The 25,614-nt window shown below is 60.4% G+C and overlaps 4 protein-coding genes across 5 annotated transcripts; 1 reads left to right on the forward strand and 3 right to left on the reverse strand.

Moving 5' to 3' along the window:
* The first annotated feature begins 2,032 nt into the window (after positions 1-2,032).
* On the forward strand, positions 2,033-10,455 carry PAIP2 (poly(A) binding protein interacting protein 2). Of its 2 annotated transcripts, none has more exons than XM_071442999.1 (4): positions 2,033-2,189; positions 5,567-5,732; positions 7,947-8,126; positions 9,325-10,455. In XM_071442999.1, the coding sequence occupies exons 2-4, from the start codon at positions 5,595-5,597 to the stop codon at positions 9,388-9,390; spliced, it is 384 nt and encodes a 127-aa protein (XP_071299100.1). In that variant the 5' UTR covers positions 2,033-2,189; positions 5,567-5,594; the 3' UTR covers positions 9,391-10,455. The 2 variants fall into 2 exon arrangements, with proteins under 2 accessions (XP_071299100.1, XP_071299101.1); XM_071443000.1 differs by lacking the exon at positions 2,033-2,189 and adding an exon at positions 3,515-3,688.
* Positions 10,456-12,587: 2,132 nt separating this feature from the next.
* SLC23A1 (solute carrier family 23 member 1) lies at positions 12,588-17,593 on the reverse strand. Its single transcript, XM_071443002.1, is given in 18 exon segments — positions 12,588-12,958; positions 13,072-13,167; positions 13,304-13,447; positions 13,610-13,739; positions 13,823-13,928; positions 14,048-14,195; positions 14,373-14,529; positions 14,633-14,753; positions 15,321-15,502; positions 16,006-16,073; positions 16,150-16,238; positions 16,309-16,466; positions 16,556-16,660; positions 16,848-16,919; positions 17,392-17,438; positions 17,441-17,461; positions 17,464-17,529; positions 17,532-17,593. Coding segments are annotated over 18 exon segments (2,004 nt in total). The 5' UTR covers positions 17,587-17,593; the 3' UTR covers positions 12,588-12,719.
* MZB1 (marginal zone B and B1 cell specific protein) lies at positions 17,581-18,953 on the reverse strand. The gene is made up of 4 exons (XM_071443001.1): positions 18,761-18,953; positions 18,371-18,477; positions 18,098-18,202; positions 17,581-18,021 (listed from the first exon to the last, which is right to left on the reverse strand). The coding sequence occupies exons 1-4, from the start codon at positions 18,950-18,952 to the stop codon at positions 17,847-17,849; spliced, it is 579 nt and encodes a 192-aa protein (XP_071299102.1). The 5' UTR covers position 18,953; the 3' UTR covers positions 17,581-17,846.
* A 996-nt stretch (positions 18,954-19,949) lies between these two features.
* Positions 19,950-24,122, reverse strand: PROB1 (proline rich basic protein 1). The gene has a single exon (XM_071443771.1). It carries the CDS (start codon positions 24,120-24,122, stop codon positions 19,950-19,952), a length of 4,173 nt encoding a protein of 1,390 aa, XP_071299872.1.
* Between the last annotated feature and the right edge of the window lie 1,492 nt (positions 24,123-25,614).

Genomic DNA, 25,614 nt, shown 5'->3' on the forward strand with positions numbered 1-25,614 from the left:
GTGCAAGTCAAGCCTCGAGAACTTGTTTTTCCAGCTGTGACTTTGTGTTGCACCCTCACCCGAGGGGTGCAGTCCCTCACAGAGCTTGAGCCACCTCCAGCGAGGGCAGCAGGTTCTGTGGGGGCCTGGAGAGGGGAGAAGTGCTGAGGAGCAGCTCCAGTGCAGGGTTTGTTGAAATAGCACATCCAAATTAAAGTTTTACCATGCAGTGACTCATCCCTGTACAGAGAGCAGTTACTGCACTGTACATGACACTCATTAGTATGCAAAGTGATGTTTGGGTTTGTAGGAAATGGATTAAATGTCAGTCACCGATAGAATCTTAAAGCTTTCTGATGCCCCTGAAAGAAATCACAGGCACCAGCAGCCCTGCACTTAGAGCAGAACTAAGTCACAAGGATGGGCTTGGAGCCCCAGTCAGGTAGCATTTGTCACTCATCTGTCCTGAGAGGCTGTTGAGTCCATCTGCTTTGGCTGTAGACCAGGCCCCCCTTCTCTCTGAGGGGGGCAGATAATTTATTTCCAAGGTCCTTTAAGTTTCCTTACAATATTCATTTAAGGTTAATGTATCAAAATACTACATTCAGTTTTTAAAGTAGCCTTTTGTTAGCTAATACCCGTGCTGATATTCTAACTTGTGTGAGTGCTGACCTATGTACAGGTAAACATGTACATCATGTTTAGTGTTTAAACATAAAGCATTCCCAGGTGTGAGTGATTTTAGGATGTTTTTACATGTCAGAAGTTAAATCAAACCCACTGCTTCTGCAGAGTGCCTTCTGTTCCCATGCACAGGTCAGGAAGAATAGAGCCCTTAGGGTAATTTGTGAGGAAAAGGTGCCAGAAAAACCTGATCTTGAGGACAGATTCCAGACGCACACGTTGGTGTCATGAGCTGCTTATTTGGGAATAACTGCACTGTGGAGGGTGAGAGAAATCCCAGAGCACAAGGGTGACTGTAAAATGTTAGGCTCTGCTTCAGGTACAATTTTCAGCTGTAAGGAGTAACCTGGAGCCTGCTGTCCCATTGCTGTGGGGAGTGAGTAGAGAGAGAACTTATTCCAGGTGAGAAAACCACATCCTGCTGGATTTGTAGAGTTGGAAATTGTGGAAATAACAGTAGCAAGAGTACAGTGTTGTTTTTTTAAATATGATGCTTGCAGAGGTATTTTGTAGTGTTTGATGGACTGTGAGGAAACCCTTGGGCCCTGGGAGCAAGTTGGTAATGGTGGCTGGTAAAATCAGTATAAACCAACATACACTTGGGTATTTCCAGCTGCTTTGTGTGCCACGTGTGGCTGCAGCTGGGGCAGCCGGCTCACGGAGGGTTTGTGGCTCCAGATTGTTGCTGGTTTCTGTGCCTCTTGTGAGGCTGTGAATGGGCCAGAGAGGCATTCCCACCTTCCCCTGAGGAAAAGGGAGAGGAGAAACAAAAGAGAATAAAAATGGCTTTTGAACCCATTTTGTAAATGGGGCTGAAGCCTCGCCACGTACTCGGAAAGGAATCTCTACTATGTGCCGTTTCCTGATACAGCGCCTTAAAACGCACGAGCCCGGGCAGAAACAGCACTGCGAACCGGAGCGTTGTTCCCTCCGTGTTCCATTATCCTCTCCCTCAGTGAGGCAAGGCGTCTGCGCCTCCCGGGTCAGCCGCTGTCCCGAGCGAGGCTGGGGGAGCCTCGGGGGTTGCCCAGTAACGGGGAGTGTTGGCACCCCCCTGTGAGAGCCCCGGGGCCGTTTGGCGATCCTCCGTGAGTCCCTGGGCTGTTCGGCCCCTGCCCCCTCACCGCCGCTGGCACAAGATGGCGGCCGCTACGCCGGACTGCGCTTCCCGGCGTGCCCCGCGCCGCCACGCGAAATGGCCGCCAGGTGCCGTGCAGGACTACAGCTCCCAGCATGCCGCGCGCCGGGAGGAGGGTGGGGAAAAGACTACGAGTCCCGGTGTGCAGTGCGCCGCCCCCCCGCCGATGCTGCGGCCTGCCGCGCGCCCGCCGCCGCGGCTTCCGGGGGAGAGGGGGCGGCGCCGGCGGGGGGCCCGGCGTTGGCGGAAGTGACGTCAGGTCCGGCGGTGTGTGGCGGAGTGGGGCGGGCCGGGCCGAGCGCGGACCGGGCGGAGCGGAGCGGGGCCGGTGGGTCCGGTGGGGTCCGGGCGGGTCACGGCGGAGCGGCGGCTCCTCTGCGCACCGCAGGTGAGAGTCGGGGGACGGTCCCGGCCACGCACCGCCGGCGCCGCCGCGGGGGCTCGAGGGCGCCGCCCCCTCCCCTGAGGCGGCGCCGGGCCGCGGCCTCCACCCCCCGCGGCGGGGCCGCCCCTCGGTATTGTCTGCGGCGCCATCCGGGGCCTGCGGGGGCGGCTAGTGCCGAACAAAGCGGGGCCGGGGGGCGGCGGCCCCGCGGCGTTACCGCCCGCGCGGGGCCGAGCGCGGGGCCGGGGCAGCGAGCGGCGCGGCCCGGGGTTACCGGCACCCGGGTACCGACAACACCGGCTCGCGGCCGCGGCCCCGCTGCTACCGAAACGTGGCCCCGGAGCGGGTCCGCCCGGCCGTCGAGGGGCCCCGTCCCTGCCGGGGCGCTGCTCCCACAACCCCCGGCTGAGCCCCGCGCGGGGGAGGCGGCTGCGTTCGGTAACCTCCAGCGCGGCGCTGCAAGGCGTTTATATCAGATAGCGCTGGCGTCCCGCGTGGATTTGATTAAGAAATCTGTTTATTGGGCGGGTATAATTATTAGACGGTTATAATCAGCTCCCTCGATAAGAGCCGTGTGCTAATCTTGATAGATAAGGAGGAGCTGGGCCGGTGCTGCCGACTCGCGGGAGCAATCACCGGCTGATAAACAAGTCGCTGACTTCTGCCCCAGCTGCGCTAAAACACCTTCCTTTAATCTTCGGCTCCCACTAAAACCATGATGTTTTGGGGTGCTTAAAGCAAATATCGTAGGGTTTTTACTTAATTATTCTCTCTTTTTCTGTGGCGGGTAAGGAGCTGTGGTTTCTGCATGGAATTAGGCCTGACCTCACCTCCGGAGAAGGCAGTGGATAATCTTCTTTCGTGACTGGGTTTTAAATGCAGCCTCTTTTAATGATGGTCGGTCTAGGGCTCTTCATGGCTGTAACTGCAGCAAAATTCAGGGAAATGGGTGAATTAATTGGCCTTAGTGATGTTCTGGAGTAACAAACTGCACACTGCATACAGAAAACAACTCAGGGTTAGCTGAAAGTCTGTTGTTACAGGATTTTTTATTTCTGTCTTCATTCCTAAGATACAAGTACTATTTTTTATTAGCGTCTTTCCTTATGCATTTGCAGTGTGCTTGCTCCACCACCCCCACCCCACACCAAAATCCCAGAGGAACTCGGGTCAGAACCTCACAGCGTGTCACTGTGGCAGAATTCTCCCTGTTTTCTGTTCTTTAGCACTGCCAGTGTTACATTTCCTCTTCTACAGTGAGAAGCTTTGAGCTCCTCTGCTTCCCACCTACACCCAGATGGAAAATGGGTTATTTTTATTCCCAGCAGCAGTGTAGCCTGGCACTGGGGCTTGTTTCCTGCAGCAGCCTGCTTGGATTGGGACTTTTTGCAAGACTGAAGTGGCATTTGGCTCTCCCCCTCAGAATTCCCTGACTGAAAAGGTTGTACCAGTACTGGTGGAACAAGACTGAGCTTGTCCCCACACGTGAGCACAGAAACCTGGTTTGTATCTTGAAGTGGAGAAATGGGAAGGTTTATTTGTTCTGGAAGGTTTATTTGTTCTGTTGGAAGCTGCAGAAAATTAAATCAGGGGTGCTGCAAGTGAGGAACCAGCCTGGGGCTTCCTCAGAGTTCCTGCAGGATAAGTGAGTGTGGACATGTTTCCCTGTGGGAAAGGCATGAATGGTCTGAGGGCTTCATCAGATAAAATTCAAATGTTCAGGCTGAGAAGATCATTGAAGATCATCCCCATCACCCTTGGGCAGTGGTGGACAAAGCTGGTTTGGTCCAAGCTGGACTTCCCTCCCTCTCTCCTAAAGCTGGAGCTCCTGTCTCGTGGGAATGCTTCAGAAATGGGAAAGCTGGCCTGTGATTCAACAAATTAACCTTCCAAGCTTTTACACAAACAAGTAGGGTTGGTTTGTTAGGTTTGGGTTGTTTTTTTTAATTATTTTTACCATTCTGGACTTGTCTGGGTACAGTCACCTTTGTGTAGAAGCTGCCTGAGTTCCTCACTGCTGAGGCAGTTACTTTCAGGAAAATAATAATATCAAAACTAGCTCCACAAAAGAGAAGGTGAAAAGACATGCCAGTAAAAAGTGGGGGGGAAAGAAATTTGGTTTTTTAGGCTTTTCTTCCTGTACTCCATCCCATGTGTTGGTTTGGGGACAGCTGAAGTGGCTTAAAGCAATTTCAAGCTTGAATTGGGGTGTTAAATACAAAGTCCTTTCCTGTTTTATGTAAATGCTGCCAGTAATCCTCAGCAAGTTTGTTCTGAAAGAACATCAAAAAGAACCTGTTTTCCCTTGTGGAATACACAGTGGAATACAGGCATCTGCTCCCAGTTGTGGCACTTCCCAGGCAGCTGCAGTGACTTCTGTGCTGGGGTTTGCCTTTGATAGAGAAACGTGGAACACAGCAAGCCAGGCAGGTTCCTTCTTCTTTGTGCTTTTCTTTATTGGTCACTCAGGTGTGGCAGGTTTTTAGCTGGTATCATCAAGAGTTTTGAACCAAAACTTGCATTAATTCCTTAGATAACAGAACTGACTGGAATGCAAAGAGAAAATGTGAGGTGCTGGGTGATAAGCCCTTGTACTCTAATAACAACAAGGCTGGCTTCTTCTCTCTGAAGAAGTCACTCTTTGATATGCAGACAACGAAGTTTTGTTAAGAAAATAAAAATATTTTCACTTGCTGCTGAAGCTTTCATTGTGAATTTTAACATGAGAAAAACATTAGAATTTGACTTGAGTCATGGATTTTTGGTCAGGTTTTTTTTAGGTCTTTTTTATGACATTGCCTCACTTTGTGTACTGTTTAAAGAAAATTGATACTACCAGTGTTAGTATCCAACAAATACTGAGCTTTTCCAGTGTTGATCTGTTTATTTGGGCATGGTACAGAAGGGCAGCAATGTTGTGTCACCTCAGAACACACAGATTTCCAGGTGGACCTATGCAGGGTCAGTTCCTCGTGGTTTCTGCTCACTGCAAGGTTTCCAAGCAGGAAAGGGCTGTGAAACCTGGCTCGTGCCATCACACACAACACTTAAAAGTGCTTTGGAAAACAAATTCTCCTTTTGAGTGTTTAAATATTTTCCTACTGGCAAGTTTCCTACTGTTTTTTCCTGTCACTTTTCATTGGCTGTGGTGCTTGGCTTCAGTGAGGTTCAGTTTGGGAAATTAATTTGTCCCTGGAATCCGCACACAATGGGAACGGTGTTTGTGATGCCGCTCCTTGCTGTGATCTCACAGCTCTGCTGCAGTCAGGGCAAGGCTGCCTGGAGCCTCTGAATGCAGGTGCAGCCTCTGTTCCCTTGGGCTGGGCTTGTGCAGGCAGGGAATGAGGAGCCTGCAGGTGTTTCATGCTGCCCTCCCTCAGTTGCAGGTTTGGGATCGGAGTGGCAGCCATGAAGGACCCGAGTCGCAGCAGTACCAGCCCCAGCATCATCAGCGAGGATGTGATCATCAACGGGCACTCCCACGAGGATGACAACCCCTTTGCTGAGTACATGTGGATGGAGAACGAGGAGGAGTTTAACAGGCAGGCAAGTAACTCCCTGCTTTCCATGGCCTGTCTGTCCTTTGTCCCTTCCCAGCTGAAGGGACAGGGCTGGGGTCCATCACTGACCCTCCTTTGGAGAGGAAGTTCCAGATGGGCTCTCTGGAGTGATCCTGAGGAACAAACAGGTCTCCCTTGCTCTGGCAGTAAATGCTGATCTTCTGTAGTCCTGGTGGAAAATACAGGAAGTGCAGCACATTCCAATGCATCCATTAATTAATTCCCTGCTTCTGCAGGAGGGAGGGGAGAACAGAGAGTTGTCAGGAGTACGTGGCACTTGGGAAGGGCTGGCCCGGGAGGCGTTCGTGTGTGGACGTGCTGAGTGCCCCAGTGCTGAGCTGGGGAATTCCAGGTGCACACCTGCCTTGGGAACAGCACTGCTGCTCCACAGGGTGCTGGTGGCAGCTGCTCATTTTAATACTTGAATCTTACAGCTCCCTTTTCCCTCCTGTGGGAAGGAAGCCTTACCTTCCTCTGCCACCTTGCCTCTGTCACCCTTTTCTCTCCTGCTCTGGAGACTGGGGACAGCCCACCTCTTTCCACAGCCCTTTCCCATTCCCAGCTTGCTCTGTGCTCTCCATAGCTGCTGCCTGTGCTCCAGCAGCTGTGGCTGTGCTGGATGCTGAGTTACCAGCACAGGATCCTCAGGGTGCCAGCAGCTCTGAGCTCACTCAGAGTCGGGTTTGCCCACAAAACCTCTGTTCTCTTGTGCATTGTTTCCTGTTCGGTGGCTTTTTCCCCCTGGGAACTGTCCCACAGTTAGCGTACAGGGGGTGTAGTTCTCTGGGAAGGAACTGAGTTGTGCCATGATTTTTCAGGCACAGATTCCATTGTCAGAGCAGAGGAAAGGTGGGAGTCTGAGAGGAGAAAGGTCATGCTCAGACACAATTGGGGCAGCCTGGTCACCTGCTGCTGCAGACAGAGCCCTCTGGGAGCCTGAGCAAGTTAAACTGGAGCTGGAAAATAAAAACAGGCAGTCCTAATTTCCAGCTCTTTGAGGAATTAAATGTTATTTAGTACTGCTGGAGCTGCCATGGAGGCACCTGTAGGGGTGCAGGCCTGTAACCAAGCCCCTGGAGCTGGGCAAGCCCCGTGTAACAGGAGCCTGTGGCCATGTGCCCACAGCAGGAGGGAGGCAGTGCCCCTGGAGTGCCACCCAGGCTGGAGTGCTGCTCTGGGGAATCACTGAGTCAGCCTTCGGTGCCTCTGGAGTGCCTGGGCGGTGGCTCTGAGCATGTGGGGATGAGTCCCTGTTCCCCAGAGCACCAGGTTAGCTGTGGGTGTGTTTGCCCCAAGGGCAAGGACCCAGATTGCACAGCAGTCCTGATAATCTTGCGTTAATGTTTTTGATTTGGTGTTTGTGGTAACTAAATTTCCACTCCAGGATTGAGGAGGTGTTTGATTTCAGAGCAAAGGGTAGAGATGGGAAAATTTGTTTGAGCTTCCACTGAGTGAACTTCTAAATCTGTCCTGAATCAATTTTCCATTCCCTCGTGTCTGGGCAAGTCCTTCACACCAGCTTCTGTTTCCCTGCTTTCCTCTCTTACACACTCTGATTCAGGACATGGAAAATTTGTAGGATGATCTCGCTCCAAAGCTCATTTACTGAACAGCCAAGGAAAACTGCTTTAATCTCTGCACTGCGTGTCAGTTCTGCCTGGGTTGGTTTGTCCTGCTCCCAGGACAGCAGGGCTGCATTCCTCACAGCTGCTGCCATCAGGTGGGGTTCCCCAGGAGAGCACAGTGGGTGAGCACACACTGGCAGTGAGGAGAGGCTGCTTGTTCCAGGTGACAGGCAGGGGTTATTTTTTCCCCAGGAGTCCCACAGGACACTTTCCTGGGGAGTGTTTCCTGGCTCTGTGTCTTGGCACAGCTCCCTTCCTCATACTTGCAGCGAGCTCAGTGCAGGCTAGTTGGTACAGCTGAAATTTTTGCTTGGGGCCTACATTTTCCTTCTCCTTCAGCTCGTAACAAGCTGCAAACAAAACAGCTGGGGTTGGGGGCTTCTCCTGCCTCTTCCTTTCAGTTGCAGCCCCAATCCCTTGGATAAAGCACTGATGTCCTTGCTGCATGGACATGGTGCTGGGCTGGGGTGCTGCTGACAGCTGGGAAGGTCAGCTGGGTGCACACACCTGGGAATGAACCCCCCCACAAGCTCACAATAGATCTCTTGCTGAAGCAGTTTCTTTTCATTGCACAGATCGAAGAGGAGTTGTGGGAAGAAGAATTTATCGAGCGCTGTTTCCAGGAGATGCTGGAAGAGGAGGAGGAGCACGAGTGGTTTATTCCAGCCCGTGATCTCCCACAAACAATGGATCAAATCCAGGACCAGTTCAATGACCTTGTTATCAGTGACAGCTCATCGCTGGAGGATCTGGTGGTAAGCTCAGCTTCTCATTCTATTTCTAAAGCTCAAGTCTTTGTGCAAGGCTGGGGCTTATAGCTGCTTATGGCAGGAGAAAGTCCTTCCAGCAGAAGGGAACCTGCTAAACCCTGCCTGGCTGTGCAGAGTAGGTGGGAAGGAGGTGTCTCCATGGGATGTGACCTGTTTGGTGGCTTTCTTCATAGCCACGTGGAGCCTTTCCCATGGCACAACTCCAGGAGTGGGTGGGATGTTATGAAAGAAGGGCACTGAGTGGAGCCAGGGCTGGGAAAGGGTCACTGGGCAGTTGCCAGCATTGACACGTTGGGCTGGTCTGGGCCCTGTCCCAGGGTCTGATTGGGACTGGGAGAGCCACAGCAGATCCCTGGAACAATTCTAGGGAAGGGGAAAGCAGCCAAACTGTGACTATTTCCCTCTTTTTGCTGTCTGACTTCTGTGCAGAGCTCAACCCAAAGGAAAGGGAGCATGTGCTTATTTTCCCTCAGAGAATCCACAGTTGCTCGTACAGAGCACAGACCCCACACCATCCTGTCACACAACTGCTCTGAGATTCAGATGCAGACCGTGACTTTCCCAAGCTGAAGCAGCTGCAGGCAGCAGTTTCAGCCTCAGTGAAGATCAGAAAAGCCTAATCCTCCGTTTCTTTGTGATAAAGAGCTCCTTTTGAAGGTGCTGGTGCCCCCCTTGAACTGCAGGACATGGAGCAGCAGCAGCTTGCCAGGGGGCAGGACAGGGGAGTCACAGACAGAGACATGTAAAAAATCAATACAGTGCTCATACACATGAAATTCCCAGAAGTGGCTGAAGTTCCTGGAACAAGTCACCTCTTGCTTAAATAAGCAAAATTTAAAAACCTCATGGCACGTTTTAACAGCTCAACTTGAGAAAAGGCTATTTCAGCATGAGGGGAAGCTGCTGTGTTTGGTTAATGCCTGTGGTTTGCTGCTTATTCCCTGAGCCCTCATCCATCTGAAACTTCAGGTGGAGCTAAGGAAGGTTGGATAACTCAGGGAATAGCACTCAGGGAGAGGAATGGGCTTTTCTGGGGATTATAGACTGCTGCTAAGTGTAAGAAGCCTATTGTATACCTGATTGTTCCTCTAAATCCATAAACCTTTGCCTCTCATTGTCTTCAGCTTGAAAATAGAAGCTGAAAATAACAATTCACCTCGATTTCTGTTCTTCCCTTCCTCAGGTCAAGAGTAATCTGAATCCAAACGCAAAGGAGTTTGTTCCTGGGGTGAAGTACTTAAACATTTGAGTAGACTGGGCCCTCTTTTGGTGGATGTAGCACAATTTCCACACTGTGAAGCCAGTATTAGAAGATTTAATTGTAAAAGCTCTCTCTTCTTGTCACTGTGTTACACTTATGCATTGCCAAAGTTTTGTTAGTCTTGCATGCTCAATAAAAGTGCTGAGACTGTTATTAAGTAAATCTGTCAAAAGTTTAATGGAAACATAATTGGGCCCTGGCTCTGTGCGAAGGAGGCAGTGAGGTAAGAAGCACCAGTCAAGTTGAGACAAAGTACCACGTTAATAAAACCTTCTGCAGACTCTGACTTTTTAAACAGGACTTGGAATTTGCGGTGAATGGTCTGTTTTTAACTAAAGATGTGTTAACTGGTGCTAGCTTGCACCTGATAATGCCTTAACTTCCAAGTGAAAGTGAGGAGATCTGATTGTTATGCAAATTAGCTAACTTTCCTTTGAGGTATCAGTGTTGTTACTAATGTTAATTTCCCCCCTTACAAAACTTCGTGATCCTGGGAAGCAGCGTGAGCTTAACCCAAATCTCACAGACCTGTACAGAGTCATAGATCTCAGCTCCTGAACTAACATCCAGGCATTTGGGAGGAAGCAGTTCCCTGTCCTTTGCAGTGTGTGATCATGTTAGAAACCTTCCCTTCCCGTGCTGTTCAGGGAGGTGTGAGATCCATCACAGTTCCTGCCAAGAACAGGCATCCCACACAGCACTGCCTATGGAACCCTTAGCATCCAACTTCCCACAGCTGGATTTAACCAGGCAAACCCCACATTAGTGATTTGAGTGGTGCTTTTCCCTTGCTTTGTTTAATCATCACTACACAATAGTCTACAGCACAATGACTTTTTGGGGTTGTTTTTTTTTGTTTTGTTTTGTTTTTTGGTTGTTGTTTTTTTTTTTTTCTTTTAATAAAGCTAGAACAGTTTTGGCTTCTTAAACTTCATATTTGGGTAGGTTAAGCTGCCATACGTGTTCAGTGTGAATAGTGTTTAAGTTGAAAATATTGTAAAAAAATTATATTTTTTCAAAAATATTTAAAAAAATAAATAATAGTAGAACTGATGTGGTGGCTGTCTCATAACTGGGCATCTGGCACGGGAACTCACTTGGCAGCGTGTGGAGGACAGGGCTGGCACTGTGGAACCCTGTGGCCCTGGATCCTGGCTGAAGCTGGACTCTTCATGGAATCAGAGTGCTCTGGGTTGGAAGAGACTTGAGAGACCCAGTTCCATGGGCAGGGATGCCTTCCACTGTTCCAGGCTGCTCCAAGCCCTGTCCAGCCTGGCCGCGGCTGCTTCTGGGGATGGGATTTGTTCCTCTCCTCCCACTCCATGCTCTCCCATCGTTTTCCCTGTGGCTGCTCCCAGGCTGGCCCTGCTGGCAGCCCCGGGAGCCGCTGAGGGCTCTCAGAAGCTGCTGCTGGTGCTTGGCACTGGAGCCCCAGAGCTGCAGTCGAGTGCTGGCTGCAGCAGCTTCTCCAGCCCCATCCACTCTTGCTTCACAGAATCTCCTGAGTTGGACTCACAAGGATCAAGCCCAGACCCTGCTCAGGACAGCCCAGCCTTGCCGTATCTCCTTTTTAAGCTCGGATTAAAGCGGAGGGGCCCAGCTGAGGCTGCAGCTCTGCAGGACGGGCAGGGTGAGGTGGGGCCTTCCCGCAGGTGCTGCCCTGCAGCAGAACCACCCGCCTGTGCCAGGAGAGCCTCTCCCTGCTGGGCGAGCTGCACTGCACTGACCCCTTCTGCTCTGCTCTGCAGAATGGTAATGGAGCTACCCCAGCTCTGTGCTGGGCACTGCCTTCCCTTCCCACGCACAGAGCTGGCAAAACTTCTGCAGGATTTCCACTGGCCTGGGGAGAGTTTAGACTCGAGCACCTAAAGGAAAAGGTCAGCAAATAACACACAGCTGGTTTCTGTCTGCAGTGGGAGTTCCACCAGCGAGTCCTGCGTGGCTGCAGTTTGTCCACGGGCTTTGGCCTGGCCCCTGTCACCTCGGGGTGGTGGCAGCTGAGTGCAGCAGCCAGGAGCCAGCACGTGGAGCAACCAGGCTGGCCATGGCTGCCCTCCTGGAGCTGGGTTTATCCCTCTGCTGTGTCCTGTAGCACTGCGATGTTCATTGGGGAGGAGCTGCCCCGTCCATGCTGGGTTTGGGGTGTGACTGCAGCACAGGAGTGGTGCCCAGCCCTGAGCAGCACTGGCACTGTCCCCAGGCCCCTCTCAGTCCTGCTCCAGCCCCAGCGGGTGGGCTGGGGGCACAAGGAAATGGGAGGGGACCCCGCTGGCCAGAGCAGTGTCACACACTGTGACACTCTCCTCAGCACCAGCACCAGGACAGCGGCCAGAGAGGGGCTCAGAGCCTGGCTGGTGCTCTGGGAGGTGGGGAGTGATTGTATTTGCATCCCTTGGGGGTTATTTTAACTTGGGGTGGTTTTTTTCCCTCATCTTCACTTTTAACAGATTTTCTCACTTCTCTCCCTGCTCAGGCTGGGGAGTGAGTGTGTGACAGTGCCACCCCGGGCTGTGACAGGGTTGTGCAATTTTGCCTCAGCTCAACTTTGGTGCTAAATCCAGGCCAAGGACTGGCCTGACCCCGCTGTGGTGTGGGTCAGCCACCTCCGTGCCTGAGGCTGAGAGCAGCCTGGGGCATGGGGCAGTGTCACCAGCACGGCCAGGACAGGGCCAGTGCTCCAGAGCTCCCGGGCCAGGAAGGGTTTGCCGAGGGCTTGTGCTGAGCTGCGTCTCCCACAGCCCCGGGTTCAGGCAGAGCCCACCTGGAAGAACTCCAGGGTGTCTGAGTGCCTGGCAGCCCAGGAGGAGCACGGTCAAAGGTGCACAAAGAACGAGGAAACAGTGCAGGAGGCAGCACAGACACCGGTGGGGCACGTGCACTTGAATATATTATCGTTTTTAATGTATCATCTTAAGTTAGGCATCCTAAGGCTGGTCTGGACACTGCCCCACGCAGAGCCCGTGCCAGCTGCTGGCTCACCGTGCCGGAGCCGAGGGCACAGCACGGTGAAAATCCGTGGCCCCGGGTGGGAGTCGGTGGCCCCGGGGCTCTGGCTGGCTCCGATGTGGCTGACGGGCTTCAGCAAGCGCTGGACGAGTCTCAGCCAGCTGAAGCTTCGGGTGGAGCATGGCACGGGGTGGCGGTCCCCAGGCTGTGCCCCAAGAGCAGCGTTGTGTTTCCCTAGCCCTGCGTTCGAGCCGAGCGCCGGCAGCCTTGGCTGCGGCCTTGGTGGGCGCTACCGAACCCCGAGAGCCCCCCGGGAGCTCGGCTCGGCTCCTCCGGCGCTGGGGCGGGACCTGCCGGGAGCCTCCCCTGGCTCAGACCTTGGTGCACACCGAGCCCCCGTCCGGGCCCTCTGCGGCCGCCGCGCCGCTGCCCCCCGGCCGGGCCCTGAACCCGGTGAACACCGGGCAGATGGGCACGTTCCGGAGCCAGCGGCTGCTCCGCACCGCGCCCATGCCGAAGGGGAAGTCGTAGCTCCTCAGGCTGGCGCTGCTCGAGCTGTCCGAGTGCGCTCCTGCCTTCCACTGCACCAGCCCTCGTTCCTCCTGCGTCCCTGCGGGGTGTCCGGTGTCACCCCGGCCCTGCCATCCCCCTTGGCAGCTATAAGTCGACAGGAACCTGCCCCAGCCCCGCTGCTTCCCCCTGCCCGCCCGTGTGCTCGGTTACCCGGGATGGTGTTGTCCAGGACGAAGGCGATGGTGCCCCCGACGAACATCTCCGTGGTCAGCAGCACCGTCAGGATCTGGTCCAGCTCGGGGACACCTGCGGCAGCGTGGGACGGAGCCGGGGTGCTGTGAGGAGCCGGATTTCCCCGCTGCTCCCCGGGTGGGCGAGCGCCGCCAGATCTGCCCTCCTCTCTCCCCAAACTCCCGAACTGCGTCTCCCTGTGGGGCGGTACCTGTGTTAATGGCCCCGGGATGGGAATCCAGGTAGTTTGGCAGCGTCAGCCCGAAAAACATGGCAAAACCCAGCACGAAGAGGTTTCGGGAGGAGTTCATGTCGACGAACTGCAGGTTGGAGAGGCCGACGGCCGTGATCATTCCTGCCGGCAGAGACGCGGCGATGCAGGCGGAGGTGCCGGGGGCTGCCCCAGCCGCGGGGAGGCTGCGAGGGGCCCCCGTTCCTCCCAAACCCGGCCTTGGGCTCACCAGCCCCCGAGGCTGCCGGGACGTGGCCCAGGGCTGCGTTTGGGGCAGACAGTTACCGAATAAGGTACAGAACATCCCGCCGAGCACGGGGTCGGGCAGGGAGGCGAAGAGCGCCGTGAATTTGCCGATGGTGCCCAGCAGGAGCATGATCCCGGCGCCGTACTGGATCACCCTCCTGCTCCCCACCTGCACACGGACACCGGCAGCAGGTGACAGGTGACGGTGCCTGCGCCCCCCGGCCGAGCCGGGACCCTCCCCGGCCCCGGTACCTTGGTGATGCCCAGGACTCCGATGTTGGGGCTTGAGGACGTGGAGCCATTGCCGGTTCCCAAGAGCCCCGCGATGATGCAGGAGATGCCCTCGGTGAAAATGCCCCTGGGGAACAACACGGTGGGGCTGGTGCCCATTCCACTGTCCTGCAGCATCCCTGACCGGTGTCCAGGGATGCCGCCGTGCGAGTGAGGTGCCGTGGAGGGGGGAGCAGCCGGCTGTACCTGTTAATGGCGTGCACAGGGGGCGGGGGCGCTCCTGCCAGCCGGGCACAGGAGTAGTAGTCCCCGATGGACTCAATGATGCCCGCCAGCGTGGCACTGAACATGCCCAGCACGGCTGCTGAGGTCACCGTGGGCAGCCCCCACTGGCCTGCCCGGGGGGCAGAACAGCTCAGGGTTGGGGACAGCCCGGGACCCCCCCACCGGTGCTCACCGGTGCCACTTTGAGCCCCCCCGGGTGTTCCCCAGCCCCGGTGATGCTGCACCAGGTCCCCGCATCCCCAGGGCAAAGGGGTATCGGGGCCCCAGGGCGCCGCCGGGCACTCACAGGGGTAAGGGACACGGAACCAGGGTGCCACGGACAGGATCTCCCCGCGGGCGTCCGTCCTGGCCTTGTAGCCGTACTCCTCGGGCCGGCTGGGGAAGACTCCGGTGCGGGTCAGCACGTAGCAGATCAGCCACACCAGCATGATGGCCAGGATGATCTGCAGGGCACACACCGGCACCCTCCCGCACCGCTCCCGAGCCCACCTGGGGGCAAACGGGGGAATGTGGGGCCGCCCCAGGATGCTCTCAGCCAGTCCCTACCGGGAACATCTTGAAGATCTGGATGCGGAGCAGGACAAAGCCGTGGCCCCGCCGGTAGCCGGGCAGGCAGATGGCGACCTGCCGCAGGTACTGGGCAAACAGGACAATCAGGAAGATGGTCCTGGGGAAGAGATAGATGGGATCCCTCTGATGCCTCAGGTTTCAGCTTTTATATTTTTCACATTCTGTGCTGCTTTAGTGTGTCGGTCTGAGCTTCATATTATGGGATGGTGAGCTCTGTGCACAGAGCAGGGAGACAAAACAATTCCTTCTCTAGCTGGGGACCAAGGACAAATGATCCAAACCTCAGGCCCAAGAGCAAAAAAAACGTGGGCTGAAGAGAGAAAAACAAGAAGGATGGGACTGCATGGGCTAAAGCTGGAATTGGACAATGAACTGCAAGGTGCAAATGGAGCAGAACTTATAAAAGTGCGAGACCCCGTGACCGGTCGTGCATTTTGTGACCATTTTGGTTCATCTTGGGTGCAGCCCTGGCTGGGCTCTTGTGCTGGCCAAGGTGGAACCATTGAGGCCTCCTAATAAATCCCTGCTTTATTGTTTAACTCTCTAGTCTCTGTTCTAGGGCAGCCTTCACAAGGCATCACCTCATACGCCTGACACCTTCCTGGCTCTGTGTTGGACAAGCCTCCCCCCCTGTCCCCATGTTCCCCCTGTCCCCATGCCATACAGCACAGAGATGCCCCAGTGGGAGCCAGCCCGGTCTCCGGCCGCCTGGAAAACGGAGAGTCCGATGAGGGACACGGTGGGGGTGACGGTCAGTGGCCCAATGTAGCTGAGCAGTGCCCCAGGGAGCCCCAGCAGCCCGATGACCACTTCCACCAGACTGGACACCATGATGGCCCCCTGGATCTGCAGGGCATGGAGAGGCACAGGAGAGGGTGTCAGCAGCCTGCCAGGGAGTCAGGGTGCCACGGGGTGGTGGCAGGATGGTGGCAGGGTGGTGGCAGGGTGGTGCAGGGTGGTGACAGGGTGATGGCAGGATTGTGGCAGGGTGGTGGCAGGGTGGTGGCAGGATTGTGGCAGGGGGTGGCAGGGGGTGGCAGGGGGTGGCAGGATGGTGCAGGATGGTGGCAGGATGGTGGCAGGATTGTGGCAGTGTGGTGCAGGGTGGTGGCAGGTTGGTGGCAGGATGGTGGCAGGATGGTGGCAGGTTGGTGGCCGGTTGGTGGCTGGTTGGTGGCAGTGTGGTGGCAGTGTGGTGGCAGGGTGGTGGCAGGGTGGTGGCAGGGTGGTGGTAGGATTGTGGCAGGTTGGTGGCAGGGGGTGGCAGTGTGGTGGCAGTGTGGTGGCAGGGTGGTGGCAGGGTGGTGGCAGGGTGGTGGCAGGGGGTGGCAGGATGGTGCAGGATGTACCTCTCGCATGCGGGGCTGCCAGATGTGGGACGTGTTGAGCGGCAGGGACCAGTTGCCATAGATCTGCTCTGGGGATGAAGGGCGGTGAGGTGGCCCTGGGGGTCGGGGAGCAGCCGGACACCCCCTGCACCCCCCTGCCCTCACCTTCAGGTGGGCATCGCCACTTGTCCAGGGCCAGGATGGACTTGGCGGGGACGAGGAAGGCCAGGGCGCTGGCCTGGAAGAGCGGCAGCCTGGGGGGACAGAGGGATCCTGCGCCCAGGCCCGGGGCTGGGCAGGGGGCCCGCGGGGCCGCGGCTCTACCTGATGCCCACGGTGGTCTGGATGAGGGTGGTGATGCCCACGCAGGTGAAGATGGTGCCGATGAGGTAGCTGACGGTCAGCTGGTCCTTGCCCACGCACAGGCTCTCGGCCAGCAGGAAGGGGACGGCGATGGTCCCGCTGAAGCAGGTCAGGTAGTGCTGGGGGGCGAGGGGGGGCTCAGCGGGGCTGGGGGTGCCCCACAACATGGGGAACGGGGATTTGGGGTCTGACACTTTCCAGGCCGTACCTGGAAGCCGAGCAGGATGCAGAGGTACCAGGGGGGCACGTCCTCGATCCTGTAGAGCATGTCCACCTCCGGCCGGGGGGGCCTGGTGCCCGCCCCGGGGTCCTGCTGGGGGGGCACAGCTCAGCCTGTCTCACCCTGGGGCTGCGTGCAGTGTCGGGCACCCCACCCTGCCCCACGGGAGCCCCTGTGCCCGCAGGGATGGGAGGGGTCCCGGCTGGCCGGGCTCCATCCGCAGGTGTGTCACAGATGGATTTGGGGTGTGGTGCTGCCCACGGGGTGCCCCGGTACTCACCCTGCCCGCCACAGGCAGCTCCTTCCCAGGGGCGTGCGGGGAGCCCGCGGGGGCCAGAGCCAAGTTCCCATTCTGGCAGTGGGGACGAGGGAGGAGCTGGGTCAGTGTGGACCCGGGTGTCCCTCGGGAGAGGGGTTGGGCTCTGCTCTGAGGGACGCGGGTGACACCGGGCCGTGGCCCAGCGTGTTTCCTGTCAGTCCCACCCGGTGCCCGCTCTGACCTCCAGGAGGAGCCTGGGCTACCAAACCCACCGATCCCTGCGTTGTATTTTGTTCCTGGAAAGTCTGGAGGGGGATCCCCCCGCCGGTGATGGGAAAGGTGGCACGGTCAGTCCCAGCCGCAGCATTCCAGCGTGGCCCCTTGGTCCCGCGATTCACCGCAGTCCCCACGCTCCCCCTGGCCTTTGCCAGCCCCAGCAGGGCATCCTGACCCTGAGCTGGCCATCGCTGGCGTGGGTGTGCCTGGCCACCACCTCCCTCCCCACCGCCCTGGGATGACACCGAGGAAGGGATGGGATGGGGACAGGGACGGCGCCTGCATTCACCTGGGGCTGAGCCAGGTCTCCCGAGCGGGTCCCCATTCTCCGACGATTCCCGGCGGCGCTGTCGCTGCTCGGGGGGTTTTATGGCCGTGGGAAGGACTTTAGTCCCCGGCCGGGCGGTGGCGGCGGCGGGGGGAGGGCGGCCATTGGCTGGGGGTTGTGAAAGCGGCGAGCGCAGCCCCGGCACGGATCAGCCATTAACTCCTTTAATTGGGGCTGCCCCCGCCCGGAGCAGCGCCCGGTGAAACATTAGAGCCCGTGGTTACAGAGTAATTCCCCGCTCGCCGGAACGGAGTCCGCGCTGCTGCGGGCATGGCCGGGCCGCGCCTCGAGCGACAGCGGCGACATCGGTGACAAGCGACACCCGCAAGGCGCCCACCCCCGGCACGTGTCGGCTCCCGCTGGGGACGAAGTCGGCTCCGAAGGTCGCCGGGGCATTAAGCATTAACCACGCCGGGCTACAGCTCGTTCTGCAGCGCCTTGCGGGGGTCCGGGCGCTCCTTGCGGCCGGCGCACGGTCCCTTGTCGCCGTGGCACAGCAGCTGCCGCAGCGCGGCCGGGCCCCGCCGGTGCGCGCCGTAAATCTGCGCCTCGCCGCGCTCGCCCACGTAGCCGTGGCACAGCTTGGAGAGCCTGCGAGGAGCCGCGGGGTCACCTGGAGGCGAGGGGACGGTGCCCGACCCCCCTGCACCGCCAAACCCCGACTCACCTGCCCGGCCACGGTCCCCCCGACACCAGCACGCTCAGGGACTGCTGGCTCGGCAGCCCCGGCCCTGACAGCCGCTTCTCCCCGTCCAGCTCCAGCACCCCGTAACTGCGGGGAGAGGGGGTTGGAGGCAAAATGGTCGCTGGGGACACCCCGGGGCACTCTGATCCCTCGGGCACCGCCGTCCTCGGGGACATTCTGACCCCTGGGGACTCGCCTGTAGCTGGGATCACCCTGATCCCAGGGACACCCCCATCCCAGGGACACCCTGCTCACCTCTCCCAGTCCTGTGAGCAGCTCCTCTCCAGCACCTCTATGTAGTCCGACTCCTTCAGAGTCTTCTTGCCCACCTTCCCTTCTGCCTTGCGCAGCTGCTCCTCAATCTGGGGTGAGAAAAGGCAGAATCGGGGCACTGAGGGTGGCAGCCTGTCCGTGACCCCGCTCCAGCGCGGGGCTGCGCTCTGCACCCCCTTCTGTGCGGCCCCAGCAGTTGAAGCACATCTGGGTCAGAGGGTCCATGAGGAGCCCCAAAAGGCTTTTTTAAGGTGCCGATGAGAATCTCCATCAGGGGCGTGCCCCAGAGGAGCAGCAGCATCTCCCCAGGCTAAAGCTTCCCCACAGGGGTTCTCACTGCCGCTTTTGGGGTGCCGTGTCCCCGGTCCCCACCTGGAAGGCGATGGCGTGGCAGGCGTCACAGCGCAGGGATTCGGGCATGTGGGGCGAGAGCCGCTCCTCGGGGCTGAGCTGGGGCGCGGGCACCGAGCGGGACACGGCTGCGGGGGGGTCCCCGCACGTGTCCTCGGCCCCTGTCCCCCCCAGCAGGCTCAGCACCAGCCACGCTGCCAGCGCCGCCCGCATCCTGCTCCGACAGCGCGGGGCGGAGGCGTGGGGTGGCTACAAACCCCCGGGGCGGGCTACAAACCCCCGGGGCGGGCTACAAACCCCCCGGGACTGGCGAGCGGCCCCGAGGCGCGGCCAGCACACACCTGCATCCGGCTGGGGCGGCCCGTCCGACCCGGGCGTCGCGGCAGGAAGGGGGGGTGTGCAGGGGGTGCCCCCTCTCCGGGAGGTTTTTGCTGCAACTCAGTCCTGTAAAACTCAGCCTGATCCCTTCCCCTCAACCTCAGTCCTTCCTGGGATGGTGTGGACTTAGAGGGGCAGGGGCTGGGTGAGGATTTGGGGTTCAGAGCTGGGATTTGGGGTTAAGGACTGGGGTTTGAGGCTCATGGTTGTGGTTTGGCCTCATGGTTGTGGTTGTGGTTCATGGTTCTGGTTTGGCGCTCAGGGCTGGGGTTTGGGGTTTAGGGCTCACTGATGGCTGCAGAGTCCCCTCCTGCTCCTCGGCACTGGGATTTATCTGGTGGACACTCCAAGACAGACAAAAGGATTGCAGGTTCCAAGTGCCCCTCGCCTCCCTTTACAGACCACACAAGTACAGGATGAAGAAGCAGATTTAAAGCTCTTTCAGCATTTTTATTACTATTTTGGGGTGTCTGTGCTGCAGCTGTGGTTGGGGGAGCTGGGGATGGCCAGGCCATCACCCCCTGTGCAAACCAGCCCGGGTCATCCTTGGGATGGGACTGGCAGGACAGGGGGAAGCGGGGCCTCTGTGGTCCCTTTGCTGGCCGGGGCCACACCTCCATGTCCCCCTAGGGAGGGCTGCCAGCTGCAGACACCGAACACACCCTTTCTGTCCCCGTTTCCATGAGAAGCCAGGGAAGTCCAGCCAGTGCCCGCTACCCCTCGGCGCTCTGCCAGCTCAGCCGTGGGCAGGGAGGCTCTCCCGTGCCAGGGGTGATGCTGACTTTGGGCTAAGCCGGGCCAAGGGAAGGGACATCCCGGCGGCTCCGTCCCGTCACATCCGGAGCAGCGATCCCTCGGGCGCGGCAGGGCTGGCGCGGGCCGGGGGCTGCTCGGGGCCGGGGCTGGCCCGCATGCCCGTGGGGATGTAGTACAGGCTCTCCAGGTAGCCGCAGTCGGGACCCCCGGCAGGGGACGACCCCTCGCCCTTGGGAGCGGAGCCGGGGCTCCCGGGGTTGTCGGCAGCCGGCAGCGAGGGGTGCGGCGGAGAGGGGGCGGAGGGCGGCGGTGCCGGGAGCCCCGGGAAGCCGCCGTAGGGTGCGTAGGATGGGCCGTAGACCCCCGGGGCCATGACCAGCGGGTTGAAAGGTGCCTGGTAGAGCCCGGTGTGTGATGCCACCGGTGGGACCAGCACCTCCAGGTACTGCCCGGTCTCGGGGTCGTAGAGCGTTTTCATCTGGGGCTGCCGCGGCGGCTCCATGTAGTAGCACTTCCCGCTGCTGGGATCCACGAGCATCCTCCGCTGGGCGGGCACGGCGGCGGGGAAGGGCTTGGGGGGGCTTTGCCTGCTCCTCCCGCTCGGCGAGGGACCATCGCTCCTCCTGAGGAAAGGAGGAGCATCCTCCAGGTGGGGCTGGGCTGGGGGCTCCATAGCAGCCGAGCCCTCGGGGGGTCGGGGCAGGAGGGGCTCAGGGCTGGGCTTGCTCCAGGGCACTTCCCCACCAGGAAGGGCATAGGCACCGGTTCCCAGCGGAGCGCTGGCAGGACTGGGGACAAAAGGGGATCCAAAGAAAGAGCCGGCCACGTTGGAGACTGATGGATGCCCAAGGGAAGTGGGGACTGGGTTGCTGACCAAGGGGGACCCAAAGGATGAGCTGCCTGGGTTGGGGACCAAAGGGGACCCAAAGGATGCACTGGATGGATTGGGGACCAAGGGGTTCCCAAAGGATGCACTGGATGGATTGGGGATCAAAGGGTTCCCAAAGGATGCACTGGATGGATTGGGGACCAAGGGGTTCCCAAAGGATGCACTGGATGGATTGGGGGCCGGTGGGGACCCAAAGGATGCACTGGATGGATTTGGGACCAAGGGGTTCCCAAAGGATGCACTGGATGGATTGGGGACCACGGGATTCCCAAAGGATGCACTGGATGGATTTGGGACCAAGGGATTCCCAAAGGATGCACTGGATGGATTTGAGACCAAGGGATTCCCAAAGGATGTGCTGCACAGGTTGGGCACCAGAGGGGCCCCAAAAGACTTGTTGGAGTTGGAAACCAAGGGGGCCCCAAATGACGTACTGGCCAGGCTGGAGGCTGGTGGGAAGCCAAAGGATGAGCTGGTCATGTTGGTGACCATGGAGGTCCCAAAAGAGGCACTGGCTGGGTTGGGGGCTGAGGGAGCCCCAAAAGAGGCACTGGCCGGGATGGGGACAAAGGGGGTCCCAAAGGATGCACTGCCTGGGTTGGGGACCGAGGACAGCTTTGGCATAAGCGTGGATTTGGGGGCTCTCTCGGGGATTGCCAAGTAGTTGGAGTTCTCTGCCGGGGCAGCGGGCGGGTAGGGCTCTGTAGCCGCCGGCCACAGCGGCGAGTGCTCCCAGGCCTCCCTGTGCTCCGGCAGCCGCCCAGGGGAGCCTTCGCCGCTGTCCCCGGCTCGGAGCGGGGCGGCGGGACCGGAGCCACCGGGCTGCTGCTGCCTCTGCTCGCCGGCCCCGGGCTCTGCCGCGCTCCTCGCCCCCGGCTCCGCCGGCCGCGGCCGAGCGCTGCTGCCGCCCGGGGCTCCGGCACGGGGGTCCCGGCTGTCCCCGCTGCGGGGCCGCTGCCCCAGCGACTCCGGCCCTTCGGCAGCGGGGAGCGCTCCGCTGCCGCCCCGGCCGCGCACCTCCTTCCCCTCGGCGGGACTCGGCGGCGGCGGCGGCAGCAGAACGGTCTTCTCTGCCCGCAGCACCGCGCTGCTCTGGGCCGGGGAGCTCTCCCGGCCCGGCCGGCCCACCAGGACGTGCAGATGGGTCTCCACGTGCGGCACCCGCTCGGCCGCCGGGGCCCGCGGGGGCAGCCGGAGCTCGCTCCGCTCCCGGCGCGGGGGCGACGCCGGCGGCTCCTCCGGGGGTGCCGCTCCCCTCCGCGTGGCCTGGACCCTCGTGATGTTGATGGGGGAGCTGTGGGGGGGCTTGGCGGGGCTGCCCGGGGGCCTTGCGGGCCCCTCGGCGGGGGCTGCCGGCATCTCCTCCCCCGCCGGCTCCGGCGGCGGCTCCCGGCGGACCGAGGTGCAGTGGATGACCAGAGGGGTGGCTGGCGGCGGCTCCCCGCTGCTCGCCGGTGCCACGGTGCCGCGGGAGGCGCCGGCAGTCCCGAACTTGAGGCTGTAGCTGCTCTTCACCAGCTTGCGCACGTCCCGGGGCTGCGGGACGCGCCCCTTCCCCTTCTCCTGCGGCTTGGGGGGCGCGGCTGGCGGGGACCCCCGGGGTTCCGGGGGGGTGCCGGGGCTGGGCGGCCGGCGGGGCACTGCCGGTGGCTTCTCCGGCTGGCTCTGGGGCAGCGGCCTCGCCCCCTGCGCCCGGGAGGAGGCGAAGGGGCGGCGCGGCGGGGTGGCGGGGAGCGCCCGGCTCTCGGCCTTGAAGGGGAGGCTTTGGGAATGGATGGGGCCGATGGCTCGCTCCTTCAAGCTGGGCCACGGCCTCGGCGCCCTCGCAAACCGGGGGGCGACATCCAGCACCTTCCCCACCCCGGGCTGGGCTTCGAACAAGGCGCGGGCGCGCTGGTAGCAGATCCTCTCCGACGTGTGCTCCTCCGCGGCCGCGGGCAGCCAGCGGCCCTCCAGCACCTCCTGGTACTTCATCCTCTGGTTGAGCTCGTTGAACGTCTTCCTCAGGTTGCAGACGGTCTCCCTCGTCGCCTCGCTGAGCACCACGCCCTTGGTGGGATGGGTGGTGGTGGCGGTGCTCCCCGCGGCCGCCGTGGCCACCGGCATCCCGCCGCCCCGCAGGTCCTCGGCCGAGAAGCTGCAGTCCGAGCGGGACAGCGAGCTGGACTTGCCCTCCAGACCATCCCCCAGCAGGTCGGTGCCGGCGGAGGACGGCCCCGAGGAGGTCGAGCTGCCCCGCAGCCCCTTCTGCTCCATCTTGATGCGCTGCTCGTACTGCATCTTCTTGGCCAGGACGTTTTTCACCAGGCACGAGGCCGCCCTGGTCCTGTCGGTGCCGGCCTCCAGGGACGCCGCCTTCATGAACTGCTGGTAGTTGAACCTGAAGTCCTCGCCGACGGCTCTGCCCTTGCTGGGGGGCTCCTTCCTGGCAGGGGGCTGGGGCGCTGGGCCATCCCCCCGCGGGCCAAAGCCCGTCTCCTTCCTCTCCTTCCTCTTCAGCAGGATCTGGCGCTTGGGCACCGTCCTCTTCTTGCCGTGGCCCTTCCTGGCCTCGCCGTTCTCCAGCTCCACATCCACGCACTCGAACTGCTCCTTGCCCAGCAGCTCCCCGTCCACGCCGGCGGGGAAAGGCCATCCCACCCTGCCGTGCAGAGCTGTCGCCGCGCCCCGGGGCTCCCCGGCCCCCGCCGGCCACCGCCGCGGCCGCCCACCGTCCTCCGACAGCGAGTTGGAGAGGCTGGAGGAGGTGTGGGAGCTGCACATGTCGAGTCGAGCTCCGGGGAGCCCCGAGAGGCTGCGGAAAGCCCTGGCCGTCAGTGCCTGCACCTCGCCGTCCACCTCGTCCGAGTCGCTGGGAGCCGCGGCGAGCATCGCCCCGGGCTGCCGGGGCACGGCCGGCTCCCCGGCGGCGGCCGCGGCCGGCACAGGCTGCCGGTCCCCACCGAGGGGACCCATCCTGCCCCCCTGGCCCGGAGCTGGGCTATTCTTAGCCGCGCTGGACAGCTGAGCCCGCTGCGGGCGGGAGAGGGGGCCGGGCGGTGGGGGCGCGCCGGGGGCCCCCGCCGGAGCCCAGCGGGCCGGGACAGCCCGGCCGGGCGATCCCTCCTCGTCCAGGAACTCCAAGCAGTCCTTGAAGGTCTCCGTGCCGTCCGAGCACAGGGCGGAGTGGTAGGAGGACAAGGAGGAGCTCGACATGCTCTTGGTGAGGTCGTCGCGGGGCAGCCCCGGGAGGTGTCCGTCCTCCTCCTCTTCCTCCTCCGCGGAGCGCCGGCCGTCCCCAGCCGCGCGGGGACCCTCGCCCTGGGGGCCGGGCAGCTCGGCGGGGGACAGCAGCACCGGCTCCCTCTTCCCGCGGGGCATGGTGGCAGCGAGCAGCGCGGGGGCTTCGGCCGGTGCCGGGGAGCCCTGCTCGGGGCCGGGGCCGGGGCCGCTCTGCCGGGGCCGCTGGCTCGACCTTCTGCCTCCCTCGCCGTCCCGGCGGCTGGACCCGGCGGCGACTCAGAGCAAGCCCCGGATCACATGGACTCGGTCAGCGCCAGCCGGGGCAGCCGATGCCAAGCGCATTGCAGGGATGCCACCGCCGCCCCCAGCCTCGGGGACCTGCCGGGGGCCGCCGGCTCATCCCTGCCCCTCATCCCGCCCCGCTCTCCCCAGACCGCAGGACAGGTCCCAGGGCACCCCACACAGGTCCCAGGATACCCCATACAGCTCCTGGGTGTGACCCCATGGAACGGCTGGGCTGCCCCGGGCCGGGGGGACCTGCAGACCCCTCTGGGGATGTCCCATCCGCGGTGCTGAGGGCACGGCAGGACCCCGAGCTGCAGCTCCATCCCCACCACGGCTCCCTTCCCGGTGCCATTGCCCACCTCGCCACAGCAATGGTGTGTCCAGCTGGGCTTTCCCCTAAACACGCCCTGCCCCAAGCAGGAGCTCCCCCACAGCCAATCCAAGCGGCCAGGAGCAAACTCAAGGCTTGGGATCAACCCGGGCATGGAGCAGCGCTGGGATTCACAGGAACTGACCAAAGGACTGCAACCATGTGTCGTTTTTGGGGACACCCCATGCCAGTGGTGGGGTGGCTGGGGTGACATGAGGATCTCTGCAGCTTGCCCACCCCAAGTGCTGCTGGTGCAGCCCAGTCCCAGCTTTTGGGGGAATTTTTGCCATGAAACAGCAGCAGCAGGTGCTCCCCAGTGCTGCCAGTCCTGGAGCAACCCGATGCCCACGTCCTCTGGGTTCATGCAGGGACTAAAATTAAACCTTGGCAAGGAGGAGAGGAAAGCTTCCCGTAGAGCTGGGCTGGCACTTAACCCTTCCCTGCTGAGCTGGGCTGGGCTTGCAGGTGGCATTTGTGCCCACAGGGACTGCAGGGGACCTGCCTTGGGCAGCGCTCACTGGTGCGGTGGCCTTGTGCAAGAAGGAGTGTGTATGTGGGATTTCAAACCCCCAAATCCCTTTCTTCATGGTCAGGCACAGGCACGGACTGCCAGGGTGGTGCTGGGGTTGCCATTCCTGGCCCTGCTTCTCCACAGGGCTCCAGGAGGTGTCTGGGGCCAGCCCACCTCCCACAGCTCCCACAGTGAGTGCCAGGGAGCACATGGACAGGGGATGGACAGGGGATGGACAGGGGATGGACAGTGGGGTGGACAGTGAGTGGACAGAGGATGGACAGGGGATGGACACTGAGTGGTCAGAGGATGGACAGGGGGTGGACAGGGGATGGACAGTGAGTGGACAGGGGATGGACAGGGGATGGACAGGGGATGGACAGTGGGGTGGACAGTGAGTGGACAGAGGATGGACAGTGGGGTGGACAGCACAGCCGGGTGTCAGGTGCTGCTCTCCTGCCACC

This window comes from Agelaius tricolor, unplaced genomic scaffold (genome assembly GCF_023055355.1).
Source record: "Agelaius tricolor isolate 1412-34295 unplaced genomic scaffold, bAgeTri1.0.p SCAF_18, whole genome shotgun sequence".
Classification (NCBI taxonomy): Eukaryota; Metazoa; Chordata; class Aves; order Passeriformes; family Icteridae; genus Agelaius; species Agelaius tricolor.

Bases quoted from the DNA above. Each gene is read 5' to 3' on its own strand.
- PAIP2 (XM_071442999.1), top strand. From the start codon at position 5,595: ATGAAGGACCCGAGTCGCAGCAGTACCAGCCCCAGCATCATCAGCGAG. The intron at 5,733-7,946 runs GCAAGTAACTCC...TTCATTGCACAG, and splicing joins AGGAGGAGTTTAACAGGCAG to ATCGAAGAGGAGTTGTGGGA. The intron at 8,127-9,324 runs GTAAGCTCAGCT...TCCCTTCCTCAG, and splicing joins CATCGCTGGAGGATCTGGTG to GTCAAGAGTAATCTGAATCC.
- MZB1 (XM_071443001.1), bottom strand. From the start codon at position 18,952: ATGCGGGCGGCGCTGGCAGCGTGGCTGGTGCTGAGCCTGCTGGGGGGG. The intron at 18,478-18,760 runs GTGGGGACCGGG...TTCTCACCCCAG, and splicing joins GCCACGCCATCGCCTTCCAG to ATTGAGGAGCAGCTGCGCAA. The intron at 18,022-18,097 runs GTGAGTCGGGGT...GGCTCCTCGCAG, and splicing joins GGGGGACCGTGGCCGGGCAG to GCTCTCCAAGCTGTGCCACG.
- PROB1 (XM_071443771.1), bottom strand. From the start codon at position 24,122: ATGCCCCGCGGGAAGAGGGAGCCGGTGCTGCTGTCCCCCGCCGAGCTG.